The sequence below is a fragment of the Anomaloglossus baeobatrachus genome, chromosome 8 (genome assembly GCF_048569485.1).
Source record: "Anomaloglossus baeobatrachus isolate aAnoBae1 chromosome 8, aAnoBae1.hap1, whole genome shotgun sequence".
In the NCBI taxonomy this organism is placed as follows: Eukaryota; Metazoa; Chordata; class Amphibia; order Anura; family Aromobatidae; genus Anomaloglossus; species Anomaloglossus baeobatrachus.
The window spans coordinates 153,366,899-153,385,626 of record NC_134360.1 but is presented as its reverse complement, the minus strand read 5'-3'; the positions used below and the strand labels follow the sequence as shown (position 1 = coordinate 153,385,626).

The window sequence follows — 18,728 nt, the reverse complement described above, 5'->3', positions numbered from 1 at the left end:
GGACATAATGGTGCCCTGAGCTGTTCGCCACATAAAGGCGGCACCGAACCGCTTCACTACCATATGAAATCTAAGTACATTTCTCTACCACTACAACACTAAGGGCACTAGCACACTGGCGCTTATTTTCTCTCCATAGAGAATCAGATGCTATATGCATATCCCACTCTGCTCAAACTCTGCTGCGAGCGTGATCCAGGGGTCATTCACTGTGCTTCAATTCTCTCACATGCAAGAATCGGATCTCAAGTGTGGAGAAGTTGCAGAGCTTAAAGGGATATTCCCATTGCCAAGATCCTATCACAATATGTAGTAGGTGAAATAACAATAATATTAGGTCTTACCTCCAATTAGAAATGTAGTATAGTTCTCTTGATATAGCCATGTCTATTACCTCATGTGCCAGGCATTGCAGGACGTTAGGTATACATTGTTATGATGACCATAAGCAACAAATTAAGTAATGGTCACTACATACGTTGTCGTAACCATGGATACCTAAGATCCTGCAATGCCCTGAACATGAGGTAGGCGACATAGTGAATCAGAAAAACTATACTACATTTTTAATTGGAGGTATATTATTATTATTACTACACCTATTACATATTAAGATAGGAGCTTGGAGATGGGAATACCCATTCAATTTCTCCATCTTCTCCTTTGTCTGTCTTGGTGTATATCGGGTTGCACTTGGATGACATCTGAGTGCAGTCTGATGTTTTGGACGCACCCATAGACTTGAAATGGTGTGTGCTGTCCGATATACTCTGCCAGTGTGAGCGAACCCTAAAATTTACACTACTGGTATGGTTTTTATATGAGTAAAGCCCCCTATATAAATGTCTGAGTAGATTAATATGAAATTTGTGTCAGATGTCTTTTGCTTGTAGAGGGAGGCATCATGGCGGCTGCTATTGTACCTGTATAACTTATATTTGCAGTTGAATATTTTTTTTCACCTTATAAATTCAAGAACTTCAATCTCAAATTTAAGGCATTGAACAACATTTTTATTTTTTTTCTCATGGACAAATGTCATCATAAATGTATATGGCATTAGCATTGAATGATAAGTAAATAACATTGGTTTTTCTTCAGTTGCAGTCATCTTTTTCCTGTATTTTGCTGGCAGGGTTTACACATAGGCAATACAATGGTTCAGATCATCATTGCTATTAAGTTCTTAATCTAAAAAAGAGAAAAAATAGAAAACATTAAGTGCCCCGAATCTTAAATTACCGTAAATGCATAATGCAGGAAACATTCAAGGGAAAAACATTACTTACATTTGTTTAAATATATAAATATTGCATTCTGAAGTAACAATTAGTTCTGTCCGAATTAAAGTAGAAAAAAAGAGACTCAATTTGAAAAGTGTAAAATATTATCTATCCAATGTAGTGTTGTATTGAATAACTTTATGATGAGGCTGCTGGCAGGCCGGTCTGCAATACGTCCTTACAATGCCATGAGCAAACTATGGAAAGCAATACCCGTCATCACTCTCAAAACTATAAAACCACACCATAGAAATGTGACGCCCTGGCCTATCAGGTCGTCACAAGGGTGCCGTGCAATCTGCCCTTCTGCATGGTACCCGCTCCTCCTTAGTTACGGGTCCTGTCCCTTTGGTGTTGCTAAGAACAGGTATACACATATCCTGAGGAACACTCTGCACCACACCCACCAGACACCCATTGGGCAGCCTGAGGGGAATAGGGCCGTCCAGATGGAGGGATGGTAGAAGGAAGGCCAGAAGTGTTAGGAGTAAAAGAGAGGAGTTGTTGGAGAAGTGCCAGTGAGCAGTGACAGGAAAGGTCACGCTGCGGAGCTGGGCTCCTGTAACCGTCCCATGTGCCAGACGTTGGTCTGGCCTGGAAGGAGCTGGAACCCCGGTCGCAGGGGGTAGTGACAGGAGGCACGGTACTGTCATGGAGGGCAGACCGGCGGCCTTGTGCTACAACCAGGCAGGGGCCAGAGTACGACAGGGTACGCGGACCCCAGGCTGGGAAGTAGCTTCATGCAGCCCAGTAATTCACCCAACGAGGACGGAATCGTCATGACCTGCTCTCCACCCGCTCCAAAATCGGGGTACTAGCGCAACAGGAGGGATAGGACTTCCCAAAACCGTCCAGAAAAACCCAAGCATGAACCCTGAAAGCAAGCTCACTCTGCTAGCCATGCAGGGGAGTGGGACCCGAGTAGTTTTAAAGCAAAAGGGATCCACCAAGTGTAAACACGGTGCCAAGCGACAAGGCCAGACCAACCAGCAACACCAAAAGGGCACAGACCCAACGTGTTCGCACTAAGGCTGCAGGGCATTCAAGACTTTGGTTTACCTGGTGTCAGTGTCAGTATCTCTGGACTGTGTGAGTATGTTGTGCTCCTTTGCTCCCAACGGGTTCCCAGCCTGCCAGCACCAAGCCTCGGGACACCTTCCCCTGCCCACGGAGGGGTTAACATCAATAGTTGCCATTCCATCGCTACCGGGCGCTTCCCCCTTTTCCCTAAATGCAGCAGCAGTGGTATGCCAATTTTTACCATGAACTGTGGGTGGCATCACGAACCAATCCACCCTTTCTACCCCCTTTTGATTTCGAGAGGCCGCGCGACCCCGCCTTGGAGACTCCGGACCTCTCGAGCCACTGCGGATCCGGATCCGAGCAGCCCATCGGCTGTTGCGGGGGCAGCACAGAAACATCTAACACGGTTTAGAGCCGACATATGCTAACTTTTACAGAAAATACAAGTTTATGTTACCACTATACAGCCTAAGTATGACCAATAATACTGCCACACAGTGACTATAAAGAGAGCAAGCTTTTCACAGACTGCAGAGTATTATAAAGTAGACTATAAAAAAAAAATTGATGGGATGCAATCAGAATATATAAGATTTAGGGGATCAGTCAGCTTTCCTGACTTGTCTGTTTCAATGCAGGGGTATTTCTTAGTCCAAACATTTATGACATATCTACAGAAAATGCCATATCTGTCTATAGATATATGGGTCACGTCACTGGAACCTGCATCTATCTTGAGAACGGGGCTCCCATGACATTCTCATCCCACAAGGTATTTCGACTGCAAGTGTGACGCCCTGGCAAAACCAGGTCACAGAAGAAGTCCACCCTCCTTGATCCCATCAAAAACCCACACCCAGGTACAATACACAGCCATTAAAACCTAGCCACCCCCTCATGACAATAGGGACACACCAGTGGGCGGGACCAGGCAGATGGGAGCGCCCATCTAGGGGTCCTGAGGTGTAAGGGGCGGGAAGACAACACAACAGAACACAGAACAGAGCAGAATAGTGCTGACAGTAGTCAAGTGCAGACCGTTGACAGTGGAGTCAGGGGTAGGAGCCCTTGGACTACCTGACTAGGTGGCAAACAGCAAACAGGGCCACAGGTGACGGAGATCCGATCATGGGAGACCTTAAGTGGACCGAGGCAGGGTTGTAGCCCGCCGGTGCCGACAGCGGGAATCTGGTCCGGAGGCCGTGCACAGACGGGGTGCCTGGACCCTAGGATGAGGAAGGTTGCATGCCCCTTGTTAATTAACCAGCAGAGGACGAGGTTTTAGGCCTTGTTCTCCAGAAGCCCAGAGAGTGAAATGGAAGCCCAACGTGGGGGATAGGGTGTCTGTCAGAACCCACAGAGATCCCAAGGGTCAAATTTCACGGGCAACAGCTCCCAAAACATAAACAGTACCGGGAGTGGACTTCCCCGTTCCATGCGGAGTTGTCCCACAGAAGACACAGACACTGAGTGCAGGACGAAGGGACCCCTGTTTGCTACACCCGGCTGTGGGACCCGAATACACCCGCCCAGAGGTGACTGGTCACTGGCAACTTGGTTTACCACTGGACTTGTGTGCGATTCTTTGAACAGTGAGTACATCATTGACCCCTGGTCCAACCCAGCATGCCACCTCCAGCAGCCAATACTCCCGTGTACCAGTGCCCCGGGACTATGCCTCCCCTACCCATGGAGGGGATCCCATCTTGCTGCCCTGCTCCATCAACCCCGGGCGCCCCATCATCAGGCAGCGGCAGTGTCACCATCCCTCACTGCAACCCACGGGTGGCGTCACCGACACATCAATCCCCTGTAAATATCCCCTTCCGACGGTTGTGAGGATGGACGGCCGTGCGAGCCCGGGTTCGGTCACCACTTGAGCCGCAGCAGCGAACCCGGATCCGAGCAGCCCCAGAAGCAGCAGCAGCCCCCGCCCGCAACACAAGAAGAGCAGAGGTGGTCAAGCATGTTTCGCTCACTCAATTGAGTTCCATGGGAGGGTGCAAAATAACTTCCTGGAAGCTCTATACAAATTTTGCAATACAGCGCTAAATATTCCTTGTTAAGTACCAAATCTTACAACGTAGCACTAAACGCTCAGAAGCAACATAAAATACCACAGTATCACAGGACTGAACACCTTCCCAGTAGCGCCAAACAAAACCCACAGTGCAGCACTAAACACCTCCCCAGCAGCGCCAAGCCCTCCCACCACTGTGGCAGCATTACTCACCCCATCCCCTTCTATCAGAGCAACAATACTAACCTCCTTCCCAAATGGTAGAAGCTAGTGATGAGCGGATCCGGACTATAAAAGTCTGGATCCGCGCAGTTACAAAGATACCCGGGTGCAGAGCCCAGGCCCGGGATTCTGGGTATTTGATCTGGATCTGGCACTCGAAATATAAAAAAATAAATAAAGAAAAAATAAAGAAATGAAGCAACCTCCTCATGCTTACTGAAGCTCCATAAAAGGTATCACAAGATTATAATTTTGTTCCTCTCACTGAGAACATTCAATAATTTACTGAAACTCAGTCATGGCTGTACACTGGTCCTGCAGCCTCTGCTTCACTTCCTGGGCTGCTCATCATTGCTCATCCATATGCACTGCTCTCCCCACCCACCGATCTGCCTGGCATCTGTGATTGGTTGCAGTCAGACATGAACCCAGCCTTTGTGAAAGCGTCTGACTGCAACCAATAACAGGCGTTGTCTGCGGTTCAGTATCGTGGTATAAAAATAAATGAAACAATTGGCGAAGGGTCCCCCTGTATTATGATACCCAGCACAGATAAAACATATGGCTACATGCTGCAGCCTCCAGCCCTGCACTTATCTTGGCTGTGTATGAAAATTGGAACCACATGTGGCTTTTGTTTAATTATTTAAATAAATAATTTAAAAAAACGACCTGTCATCCCCCCAATTTTGATACCCAGCCAAGATAAAGCCTAATTGCTGGGAGCTGCTATTCTCATACTGTGGAGGCCTATGGTTATTAGGCCGCCCCCAGCCTAAAAATAGAAACCTGCAGCTGCCCCGGAATTGTCACATCCATTAGATGCGACAAACTTGGCGCTTTACCCGGCTCTTCCCGATTGCCCTGATGCGGTGGCAATCGGGTTAATGAGGGGTAAATAACAGCTCACAACTGTCATCAAACCCAAAATTAGTGATGAGTAGGGGTCTATGAGACTCTCCATCACTAATCCTATAAGTAAAAAGAAATAAAAACGAAAACAGAGTCTAAGGGGTACTTTGCACGCTGCGACATCGCTAGCCGATTGTAGCGATGCCGAGCGTGATAGTCCCCGCCCCCATCGCAGATGCGATATCTTGTGATAGCTGCCGTATCGAACATTATCGCTATGGCAGCTTCACACGCACTTACCTTCCCTGCGATGTCGCTCTGGCCGGCGACCCACCTCCTTCCTAAGGGGGCGGGTCGTGCGGCGTCACAGCGACGTCACATGGCAGGCGGCCAATAGAAGCAGAGGGGCGGAGATGAGCGGGGCGTAAACATCCCGCCCACCTCCTTCCTCCTCATTGCAGGCGGGACGCAGGGAAGGAGATGTTCCTCGCTTCTGCGGCTTCATACACTGCGATGTGTGCTGCCGCAGAAACAAGGAACAACATCGTACCTGTCGCTGCAGCGAAATTATGGAAATGACCGACACTACACAGATCACCGATTTTCAATGCTTTTGCGATCGTTTATCGGTGCTTCTAGGCTTTACACGTTGCGATGTCGCAACGGGCAAAGTACCCCTAAGAATACCAGCCCCCAGGTGTCGAGCTTTATCTTGGCTGGGTATCAAAATTGGGGGGCACCGCATGCTGTTTTTTAAAATTATTTACTTAAATAATTTAAAAAAAAAAGCTGCATGTGGTTCCTCTAATTTTGATACATAGCCAAGATGAGCGCATGGCTGGGGGCTGCAGCCTGTAACTGTGGGCTTTATCTATGCTGAGTATCACAATATGGAGGGACCGTAGTCAATTGTTTTATTTATTAATTTATTTTTATACCACAAAACTGATCTGCAGACATTTGCACTGCTTTCTCCGCCCACCAGCCATCCTGGCACCTTTGATTGGTTGCAGTCAGCTGACACGCTGCCAATCAGGGTGGGGGTGTTTGACCAATTACACGTGCCAGTGGGCGGGAAAAGCTGTGAATATTCAATGAGGGTTAATTATCGGATCCGGAAGTGCAGCCATGACGGATACTCCGTAAGTACAAGCGTGCGCTCCTACCCCTCTATACCTTCTACCAACATTTTTTATCTCCGGATTCTGGTTCCCATAGACTTATATGGGCACCGAATTCCCAACCGGAACCGGATTTTTAAAAAAAGAGAACAGGGACCCACAGGTCCCGGTTATCTGCGAGTCCGCTCATCTCTAGTAGAAGCATCACACCCCCCATGACACCCACTATTCAACTCTAATTTTTGCCCTATGCTACACATATCCATATGCCAGAAGAACATCTGTTTGGCCTTTGTATGTTCTTATACACTTCTATATACAACAGAAAATTAGCCATGCAATAGTGTAGTACAATAGAAGTAGAGTAAGCTATTACATACACAGGATCACAGGATAAAAAGGAATATATTGAACAGATTCCATTATAGTCTACGAGTTCCTGCTAGGCATCCATCGCATCCTCTATATAAGTTATACATTGGGAGAGTTGCCTGGACATATTACACAAAGGACCCTTAACACAATGGTGACATAATCCTAAAGGCGTTGTTAGGCAATAGAGAGAAATAACTGCCTAATAAACATAATTACTAGTGACCAGCGAGCATGCTTGGCACTGCTCAGTATTGGATCGAGCATCTAGATCAGGGGTGGGGAACCTTTTTTCTGTCGGGGGCCATTTGGAAATTTCTACCAACCTTCGGGGGCCGCACAAAATTATCAATGTTTAAATGACCCTGCTATATTGGGTGAAGCAATTAATTAACTGGGGGCATGGGGCTGGGGGCACAGACACCACACGCGGGGCTGGGGGCACAGACACCACACGCGGGGCTGGGGGCACAGACACCACACGCGGGGCTGGGGGCACAGACACCACACGCGGGGCTGGAGGCACACACACCACTGGAGGGGCTGGGGGCACAGACATCACTGTGGGGAGGCACAGACATCACTGTGGGGAGGCACAGACATCACTGTGGGGAGGCACAGACATCACTGTGGGGAGGCACAGACATCACTGGGGGGAGGCACAGACATCACTGGGGGGAGGCACAGACATCACTGGGGGGAGGCACAGACATCACTGGGGGGAGGCACAGACATCATGGGGGGGAGGCACAGACAGGACGGGGGGGAGGCACAGACAGGACCTGGGGGGGGCTGCACACAGGACTGAGGGGGGCTGCACACAGGACTGGGGGGGCTGCACACAGGACTGGGGGGGGGGCTGCACACAGGACTGGGGGGGCTGCACACAGGACTGGGGGGGGCTGCACACAGGACTGGGGGGGCTGCACACAGGACTGGGGGGGGGCTGCACACAGGACTGGGGGGGCTGCACACAGGACTGGGGGCTGCACACAGGACTGGGGGCTGCACACAGGACTGGGTGATGGGCTGCACATAGGGTTGTGTGGGGGTGCACACAGGACATTGGGGGGCTGCACACAGGACTGGGGGAGGGGTGCACACAGGATTGGGGGGGTGCAAACAGGACTACTGGGTGATGGGCTGCACACAGGACATTGGGGGGCTGCACACAGGACTGGGGGAGGGGTGCACACAGGACATTGGGGGGCACACTGCGCTGAGAGTTTCATGCAACTCTGGGGGAGAAGGTTTACAGAACTGGTGTGGGGAGGCACAAAGCATTGGGCAGGGCACATAGCAGCAGAGGGTCGGCGCTGGACTCACAGCAGCATTGCATTCACATCACCGGAGTGCAGGAGCCGGACACACTGCATCAGAAGGAGAAGGCGGGCACTGATCTCCGGAGGGCAGGGGGCGTGCACACAACGCTGGACGCTGTTAGGCTGCTGTGGACCCGCCCACAATTGCCACTGGCCGACGGGAGAACACATTGCAGCACAAACAGCAATGTGTGGATTTAAAGGGCCGGCGGCAGCAAGACCGTGGTGACAGCACGAGCACTGCCTCCCCCAGGAATCTGCCCGGGGGCCACATAAAAGGTCATGGTGGGCCGCATGCGGCCCGCGGGCCGGAGGTTCCCCACCCCTGATCTAGATCATGTATCTGGGTACTCGGACGCCATGCTTGAGTCCCCCCCACATGTTTTGCACCTCATTGCCAGCCACTGTGGGGATTTCCTGCCAAAGATGGTAATACCGTAGCTTTGTTGGCTACTGCCATTACTGTAATCCGCTGGCCACATAGTGTCATTATTATATATATATATATATATATATATATAATAATGACACTATGTGGCCATAGTGTCATTATTATATATATATATATATATATATATATATATATATATAATAATGACACTATGTGGCCAGCGAATTACAGTAATGGCAGTAGCCAACAAAGCTACGGTATTACCATCTTTGGCAGGAAATCCCCACAGTGGCTGGCAATGAGGTGCAAAACATGTGGGGGGGCCTCAAGCATGGCGTCCGAGTACCCAGATACATGATCTAGATCAGGGGTGGGGAACCTCGCGGCTCATTGATATCATATATCACAGTGCTGGCCAAAAGTATTGGCACCCCTGCAATTCTGTCAGATACTACACAGTTTATTCTTGAAAATTATTGCAATCACAAATTCTTTGGTATGATTATCTTCATTTGTCTTTAATGAAAAAAAATAAAAAAATTGTCATAAAGCCAAATTGGATATAATTCCACACCAAACATAAAAAGGGGTGGACAAAAGTATTGGCACTGTTTGAAAAATCATGTGATGCTTCTCTAATTTGTGTAATTAATAGCACCTGTAACTTACCTGTGGCACCTAACAGGTGTTGGCAATAACTAAATCACACTTGCAGCCAGTTGACATGGATTAAAGTTGACTCCACCTCTCTCCTGTGTCCTTGTGTGTACCATATTGAGCATGGAGAAAAGAAAAAAGACCAAAGAACTGCCTGAGTACTTGAGAATCCAAATTGTGAGGAAGCATGAGCAATCTCAAGGCTACAAGTCCATCTCCAAAGACCTGAAAGTTCCTGTGTCTACGGTGCGCAGTGTCATCAAGAAGTGTAAAGCCCATGGCACTGTGGCTAACCTCCCTAGATGTGGAAGGAAAAAAAAAATTGACCAGAGATTTCAACGCAAGATTGTGCGAATGGTGGATAAAGAGCCTCGACTAACATCCAAACAAGTTCAAGCTGCCCTGCAGTCCGAGGGTAAAACAGTGTCAACCCATACTATCTGTCGGCGTCTGAATGAAAAGGGACTGTATGGTAGGATACCCAGGAAGACCCCACTTCTTACCCCGACATAAAAAATATATTAAAGTGAAGGGAAGGTTTGAAGACACAATTTGTATAAATAACCCCTTAAAACATCATTTTATTGGTAAACTTAAAACATCAAAAATACACACAATGTAGAACCTAAAGTGCACAGGTGGAGAAGGGAGGAGGGTAAAGAATGAAAACCCTAAAGGTAAACCTCCCTCCTGTCCACTACCTCACGCGGGGGTTGGCACCCTAAAAAATACGGTATGGCGCCCCCACTCACCGACGGCTATCCTTGACCTGCCCTAAGTCACCCTACCGGCAGGTATGAAAAGGTGCTCAAAAACTGATAAAGTGCAAGAGTGCGGATAGCCAGTGAGGTATAAAAAGAGGATCATGTATGTCAAATTGCCTCGTGCCTGAATTACCTCACATTGATGGATAGGTGAGGTGGGTATGGCTTTTGACAGAGGTTAGGCGGGAGTACGTCAAAAAGAAGAGGGGACCCTAATAACTGTCTCCTGACCACTCCCTACCTCAAGCGGGGGTCGGCACCCTATACCAACGATACAATATGGCGCCCCCACACCACTATGGCTACCCCTAAATGAGTCCCTATTGCACCCTGTCAGATAATACATATACATATATAAGGTGCCTGTGCTGTGAACCTAAAGTGCAAAGTGGTAAATGTATAGCAATAAGAAGGCACCTATACTGGGATCCAGACCTGAATCCCATAGAACACCTGTGGAGAGATCTCAAAATGGAAGTTTGGAGAAGGCACCCTTCAAATCTCAGTGACCTGGAGCAGTTTGACAAAGAAGAATGGTCTAAAATTCCAGCAGAGCATTGTAAGAAACTCATTGATGGTTACCGGAAGCGGTTGTTTGCAGTTATTTTGGCTAAAGGTTGTGTAACCAAGTATTAGGCTAAGGGTGCCAATACTTTTGTCTGGCCCATTTTTGGAGTTTTGTGGGAAATTATGAAAGATTTGATTTTTGTTTCATTCTCTTTTGTGTTTTTTCATTGCAAGCAAAATAAATGAAGTTAATAATACCAAAGAATTTGTGATTGCAATCATTTTCAAGAAGAAACTGAGTATTATCTGACAGAATTGCAGGGGTGCCAATACTTATGGCCAGCACAAATATATACTATATTTTATATATATATATATATATATATATATATATAACCTGGTGGTGACACCACGCTCTGTGTACTCTACGCAGTAATAGTGTAGTGAGAGCTTCTGCTGGAGAAGTGACAGTGTGTTGCAGCGTTTTATAGCCTGCAGTTCTAGCTGGTACAATGTAAAACCAACAGTCTTATTCAGGGCTAATTTAAATAGATTCTATTCTCTAATAATAAATGAGAAATGAAAAAGAACACTGATCAAAATTAGAGAACACTTTCAAATACCTGCAAGTTATTGGAATTAATCTGGCACCTGGTGCTACTTTCCTTAAAGGAGTTGTCCGACAAACTCCAAAAAAAAAAATTAAGTTAATCTGTGCTGTCTTGTCATATAAAACACCCCCTACATTATTTTTTTGTTTTCTAACTTTTGTTTCTCTTGATTTTTCACTTTATTCTCTGCAGCTCCTTGTTTACATTCAGCACAACCTAACTGACATGTTTGACTGCCAAACCCAGTCACAGCTGGCACCGCCCCCGGCCTCAGTGTCCAGCCACACCCTCTGCACACACACATTCCCTCCTGTCAGTATACTGCCCCAGCACCTGTAGATAAATTAATACTATGTAATGAACATTATATATGGCCCCTAATGTGAGTCTATAGGATACACACACACACACAATCTAGAGTTATATAATATACATAATCCCCCTCATGCACTCTCTTCTCTCCCACTGCACTGTCTCCTCTGCCCCCAGCACTCCCCTGTCTCTCACCCCCATGAAGTCTCGTCTCTGCCCCCCTGCTGTGTCACCCATGATCTCTTCTCTAGCCCCCCACTCTGTCAGCAGTGCACGCTCTTCTCTGCTCCCTCCCCTCCCTGCTCGCTCTCCCTTCTCACTCGTGCAGCATGCTGTCTCTTCTCCGTGCTGTGATGATTGCAGTGTCCCATACTGTTGTTCGCTGGTGTCAGGTGACATCCCTGCTTCTGACTGTATTCAGAAGCGAGGAGCACGGGAGGCTGCATTCATCACAGAGACAGCGCACGGGGGAGGGGGGGGGGTCACAGTTGCCCAAGCACCATACAACATAATGAGCTGAGGACACTGTTGGGCAAACAGCGCTCACAGTGTCCTAGACAGAGAGGGCAACCCTGTGTTTGTCCAGCACATACAGTGCAGAGATAGCAGCGCACAGGGAGGGGGTCGGGGCTCATCGCACTGTACACGCCCAGCAGGGCGGCAACATGCAGCGGCAGATTTGCATGTCAACATGGTCCTGCCCATGTTGACATGAAATGACCGGAAGTAGCAAAATCACAGCAGGAGCAGTCACATGACCACTCTGAGCTGGGGGAGAGGGGCTGACAGCAGGGCAGGTAAGTGGTCACTATCTACTTACCTGCCCCAATGTAGCCCAATAGTGTAAATAATAAAAAAAGCAAAATAAGCCGGATAACACCTTTAATTATCTGACAAACCCTAGGTAACTGGCAGCCTAACTTTACAGTTTGCACTGACTTAGCAAAAATGGTGTCCCGTTCCAAAGTGACTAAAACCCTTTGGCAGCCGGTTGTCCAGATGGAGGTCAAAGGGGTGACCCTATCAACCATAGAAATAGAAATTGTTCAATCCAAGTTTATGATTGAGAATATTGCATCTTTACAACATCACAAATGCTTTCAAATCCTCCAAGAAGACTGGTCACCCTCGAAAGACAAATGCAAGAGAGGACAGTATAATGCAGAGAATCTTCATGGGTAATCGTTCCAACATCTAAATAGTGTTCATTCTGTGGTCGAGCTCAAAATTGCTACTTCATTATCTAAATAGTAGAATATCTTTCCTCGAGGTAAACATTGCTATTTCCTCATCTAAATAGTGTTCGATCTGTGCTCCAGGTAAAAATTGCTATTTCATTATCTAAATATTGCAAAATCTATGCTACAGTTAAAAATTTTCATTTAATCAGCTAAAAAGTGTTTGCTAATTTAGTGATAGGTTACTGACAGGTGTGGGACTAGATTTTTGAAACGGCTGGTTAAAAGAGGGAAAAAGTACATCAAACATGAGTGGGAAATTCCAAGGTTGTGGTGGAAGGGGTGAATAAGAATGGTTTTCGAGGTGTACATGGGGTAGGTGCTAAAGTTCCTGAAAGCTCTACTGAACAAACACCAGCTCTTAGCCAAAGTCAACTGACAACTTTTGTTACTAGACAGGCAACTCCAATCCCTTTCTTTGGCAGCCGCATAGCTGTATGACTTTTAGATGATGGCCAGAAAGAGCATGTGCTAGCATGGATGGCAAGCACTGCATCAAGTGGCCTCTTTTCTTCTTCTCTTCCTCCACCTCAATTTCACACATAGTACAGTCCTCAGAGGTGGCACTTCACTTTCCCTAGTTTCCCCTAGTATCCCAACTCTCAAACCACCCAAATGACTGTGGGGAAGCAAAAATGAGCGAATCTGTAGAGCTTTTCACACATTCTATTCCATGGGCATCAGAGGTCTGCTCCAAAGATTTCAAGACTGAAAAGGAGGATAGCATCTGCCCAGATGCCGAAAAACTTCGTCAGTTGGAAACAAGGTTTAGATGAAGTAGGGTCCAAGCAGAATCCAAACCTCGTCACCAAACGTTAACCCCCGGGGGTGGAGGTGAAGACGATGAGACTCGGATACTTGAGGTGCACAAGTACTGTACTTGTGGTGTTAGGCAGAAAGAGAAGGGTGACTGTCAGTTTGATGAGTGGGACGACATGACAGAAAGGATGATGATGAGGTTCGAGCTCCCACTTGATGTGAATCCAGACACATGCAGCTGAGTAGCTCAGCAGTGGAGGTGGAGGAGGAAGATGAGAAGGTTATGTTGCCAATTCATACGCAAACATGTAGTGATGCAACCAGGACAAGCACTGCATCCTCATCCACAATGCTGGCTGTGGCCAGCAGCGGTCTTGGGTCTGCAGTTTGCAGGGGTGCCAAGGTGTCATGGGTGTGTCACGGGTGACAGACAGTCATGTGGTTTCTGGCAATAGAAGGTCACAGCTTTTGGCTGAGCAAATGCGCAAAATGCTCACTGACTTTCTATTGTTCCTACTGTCAGTATTCATTGTAATAGGTCGCATTCCTGCTGGATTTTCTACTGTCCTCTTTTGGACCCAGCAGGAGCTCATCTTCCACAAAGCTGCTGATCATCAGTATTCTCTTGATGCTTAAATACTACCTTTTTCCCTGGGCTGGTGCTGGTGCTATTATGTAATTCATTCTAGCTCTGGTTGCAAGCAGATGCTTTGCGCTCATCTGTAGTATTGTTGCTGAAGTTTGCTGAACTCTTGCCTATGTGATCTGTGGATAAATAGTTCATGCTTTTTCCCCCATGTGTCCACCTTATGTCTCCCTTTTGCGTTTAGTGGTGTTTATGAAGAGTTCATTATACCATTCCCTATTTAGGTTCCTGCACTGGTGATACCTAGGGTCAAGTATCCGGCTCGGTGCATAGGTACAACACTATCTAGTGTGGTGAGGTACTGTTGGGACCAGTTGTAGGCTTGACCAGGGGTCACCATCTCCCCTTCCCTAGACACATTGGTCCCCTTACCTTACCTTTCACCGCTTTCTTGGTACGTCCCCGTACCTAGCTTGACATCATCACCGGCCACACACAAGGAAAATACAGAATTTTTTTTTGCTCATGGATCCTGCTGCTGCCTTGGCTCAGCGGCTGCAGGGTCTGCCACTGGATGTTGCAGATATTAAGTTAGCTGTGCAGCAGCAGTTGCAGACTCCTAATTAGAGATGAGCGAACCGGTCCCGGTTCGGCTCGAGGTCGGTTCGCCGAACGGAGGTCCCGTTCGAGTTCGGCTCGTCGAACGTTCGACGAACCGAACTCGAACTGCATAGGAAACAATGGCAGGCAATCACAAACACATAAAAACACCTAGAAAACACCCTCAAAGGTGTCCAAAAGGTCACAAACAACTCACAACACAACACAAACACATGGGAAAGTGACAAGGACATATACTTATGCAAAAATAAAAGAGCTGGACAGGGAAAAAGAGGAGGACACACAGATATAGGCATGGCACGCCCTTCTAAAGTCATGTAAAACACCGCAAGGTGACTCCAAGCGGAGTCTCCCTTTTTTTCCAAAAATTGTGCCCCACACACACCCACCCATTCAGTGGCAGCACTTGTGCCCTAGTTGTACACTTCACAGCTAGATTTGCATCAAGCACATTCAAAAATACGCCATTCTTATCCGTCCCCAGGATGACACCGGGGTAGGTAGCAAAGTCTTTCCTGATCCCAGCTCTGTTCATCTTGGCTTCTTTTAAAAACACAGCAAGCAAGGGTTACTCCAAGCGGAGCCTCCCTTTTTTCCAAAAATTGGGCCACACAGACACCCACCCCATCAGTGGCAGCACTTGGGCTCTAGTTGCAAACAGGATGTTTTGATTTGCATCAAGCACATTCAAAAATACGCCATAATTAACCGTCCCCAGCATGACACCGGGGTAGGTAGATAAAGTCTTTGCTGAACCATGACTTGTTCATCTTGGCTTCTTTTAAAAACAATGTAAGCAAGGGTTACTCCAAGCGGAGTCTCCCTTTTTTTCCAAAAATTGTGCCCCACACACACCCACCCATTCAGTGGCAGCACTTGTGCCCTAGTTGTACACTTCACAGCTAGATTTGCATCAGGCACATTCCAAATCCACAAGCATTTACTCTCCCCAGGATGACACAGGGGTAGTAAATTCCTTGTGGATCCATGACTTGTTCATTTTGATGAACGTCAGTCTGTCCACATTGTCACTGGACAGACGCGTGCGCTTATCTGTCAGCACACACCCAGCAGCACTGAAGACACGTTCAGAGACAACGCTGGCAGCTGGACACGACAAAATCTCCAAGGCGTAAGTTGAGAGCTCTGGCCATTTTTCTAGGTTTGAAGCCCAAAAGGAGCAAGGCTCCATTTGCAAAGTCATGGCATCGATGTTCATTTGGAGATACTCCTGTATCATCCTCTCCAGCCGTTGACTATGTGTCAGACTTGTTGTCTCTGGTGGCCTTGCAAAGGAGGGTCTAAAAAAATTATGAAAGGATTCCATAAAATTGCTGTTACCAGCACCAGATACGGTCCTACTGGTACGTGTAGACTGTTGAAGATGACGAGACCGTCCCATGTTTGTCAAGTTACAACTGGGAGATTCACTCCCTGCACCTGCACGGTTGTTTGGCGGAAAAGCGGATCTAAGATCGAGTAACAGCTTCTGCTGATACTCCTGCATACGTGCGTCCCTTTCTATGGCTGGAATTATGTCACAAAATTTGGACTTGTACCGGGGATCTAATATTGTGGCAAGCCAGTAGTCATCATCACTTCTAATTTTGACAATACGAGGGTCATGTTGGAGGTAGTGCAACAAGAAGGCACTCATGTGTCTTGCGCAGCCATGCGGACCAAGTCCACGCTGTGTTTGTGGCATAGAGGTGCTAACCGTTCTTTCTTCCTCTGACATCTCCCCCCAACCTCTTTCAACTGAAATTTGACCAAGGTCTCCCTCATCTGCTGAGTCTTCCATGTCCATGGACAGTTCGTCCTCCATTTCTTCATGTCCTCCTGCACCTTCCTCAACATCTCGCCTGCTACCATGCGCCCTTGTTGATCCCTGTCCCCCATGCTCCCATGCCTGGTGCCTTGGTGATGATGAACGTCTGGACCTTGGTGATGTTGTTGTGTCTTGCGCATATGAATCCTCCTGTAGTTCATCCCCTTCCTGTTGTCCCACCCCCTGACTCCGAATAGTGTTTAGCGTGTGTTCCAGCATGTAAATGACTGGAATCGTCATGCTGATAATGGCATTGTCAGCGCTAAACATATTCGTCGCCATGTCGAAACTGTGCAGAAGGGTGCATAGGTCCTTGATCTGAGACCACTCCATCAGGGTGATCTGACCCACCTCTGCATCTCGTTGGCCCAGGCTATACGTCATGACGTATTGCACCAGGGCACGGCGGTGCTGCCACAGTCGCTGTAACATGTGGAGAGTTGAATTCCAGCGTGTCACCACATCGCATTTCAGGCGATGAACCGGCAGGCCGAAAGACTTCTGGAGCGATGCAAGTCGCTCAGCTGCGGCGCTTGAACGGCGGAAGTGAGCAGACAGTTTTCGTGCCCTGTTCAGAAGGCCATCTAGGCCGGGATAGTGTGTTAAAAATTGCTGCACGACAAGGTTCAACACGTGAGCCATACAAGGTACGTGTGTCACCTTGCCCAGGCGAAGGGCCGCACCCAGGTTTGCAGCATTGTCGCACACGGCCTTACCAGGCTGCAGGTTGAGTGGAGACAACCATTTATTAAACTCGGACCGCAGAGCTGACCACAACTCCTCAGCTGTGTGACTCTTATTCCCAAGACATGTCAAGCTAAAGACCGCCTGATGCCGTTGCGCTCTGCTGCCAGCATAGTAATGAGGGGTGCGTGATTCCTTCTGCGCAGTGAGAACGCTGGTGGCCTGACCAGGCAGGCTTGGGGCGGAGGTGGAGGACCCAGATGAGGTGGAGGATGCAGAAGCAGTGGCGGAACTTGGACAGACAGAGGATTGACACACAAGTCGTGGGGACGGCAAGACTTGTGCAGCAGACCCTTCACCATCTATCACCATAGTTACCCAGTGCCCAGTCAGCGACATGTAACGTCCCTGTCCATGCTTACTGGTCCAAGTATCGGTGGTGAAATGCACCCGTTCACACACAGAGTTTCTCAAGGAAGCGGTGATGTTATGTGCGACATGCTGGTGTAGCGCAGGCACACCTTTCTTAGAGAAGTAGTGGCGACTAGGCATCTGGTACTGGGGCACAGCGACAGACATAAGGTCTCTAAAATCCTGTGTGTCCACTAGGCGGAAAGGCAGCATTTCTGTAGCCAACAGCTTACAGAGGGATAGAGTCAACCTCTTAGCTTTGTCATGGGTCGCAGGAAATGGCCTTTTATTTGTCCACATCTGAGGGACAGAGATCTGGCTGCTGTGTGTAGACGGTGTTGAGTAGGGTGTCCCTGGAAAAATGCAGGTTTGTGAGGAAAGTGCAGGCGGAGACATGATGTTGCCTTCATCCAAAGTTGGTGCTATCGATGACTGAGAGAGCTGTACACACTCACTTGTTTCCCCTTCCAAAACAACTGACGACCTACCAAGCAAACTGCCTGTTGCGGTTACAGTGGTGGAAGTTGTGGGTGGAAAAACAGGTGTGACAGCTGTCCCCACAGTCCTAGAAGATGACGAGCGCGCGGATGCACTGGAAGGGGCAGGCGGTGGATGGTTCGCTCCGCTAGGCCGCATTGCAGCACGGTGAGCTTCCCACCGGGCCATATGATATTTATTCATGTGACGATTCATGGAAGAAGTTGTCAAACTGCTGAGGTTTTGACCTCTACTAAGAGAACCATGACAAATTTTACAGATCACATAATTTGGCCGATCTTTTTCTATGTCAAAAAAGGACCAGGCTAGGCAAGGCTTAGAGGCCATGCGACCTTTTGATCCACCCCGAATAATGCTCAGAGGCAGAGTGGTGGCTGAGGATGCAGTTGTAGACGTGCTACCAGTACTCCGACTCTGTCCAGGAAGGCGCAAGGTAACTTCGTCATCAGTTGCATCCTCCTCCACCACCTCTGTTGACCTCCTCGAGTGCCTGACTGTGGGTTGACAGTAGGTGGGATCTAGAACTTCATCATCAATTGTTGTGTTTGCACTCCCCTCCCCCTCTGACCGAGCCTCTTCTTGCCCTGACCGAATATTTAAGTTGTCATCCCAATCGGGTATCTGAGTCTCATTTCATCAGTATGTT

The 18,728-nt window shown here is 48.1% G+C and overlaps 1 protein-coding gene across 2 annotated transcripts in view; it reads right to left on the bottom strand.

Annotated features, from left to right (window-relative positions):
* Positions 1–1,004: 1,004 nt before the first annotated feature.
* LOC142249982 (complement factor H-like) overlaps positions 1,005–18,728 on the bottom strand; it is a 375,145-nt gene continuing 357,421 nt past the window's right edge. For both annotated transcript variants that reach the window (XM_075322036.1, XM_075322037.1), the window contains one exon: positions 1,005–1,191. In XM_075322036.1, the coding sequence (XP_075178151.1) occupies positions 1,187–1,191 (5 nt within the window). In that variant the 3' untranslated portion in view covers positions 1,005–1,186. The remainder of the gene's footprint in view (positions 1,192–18,728) is intronic.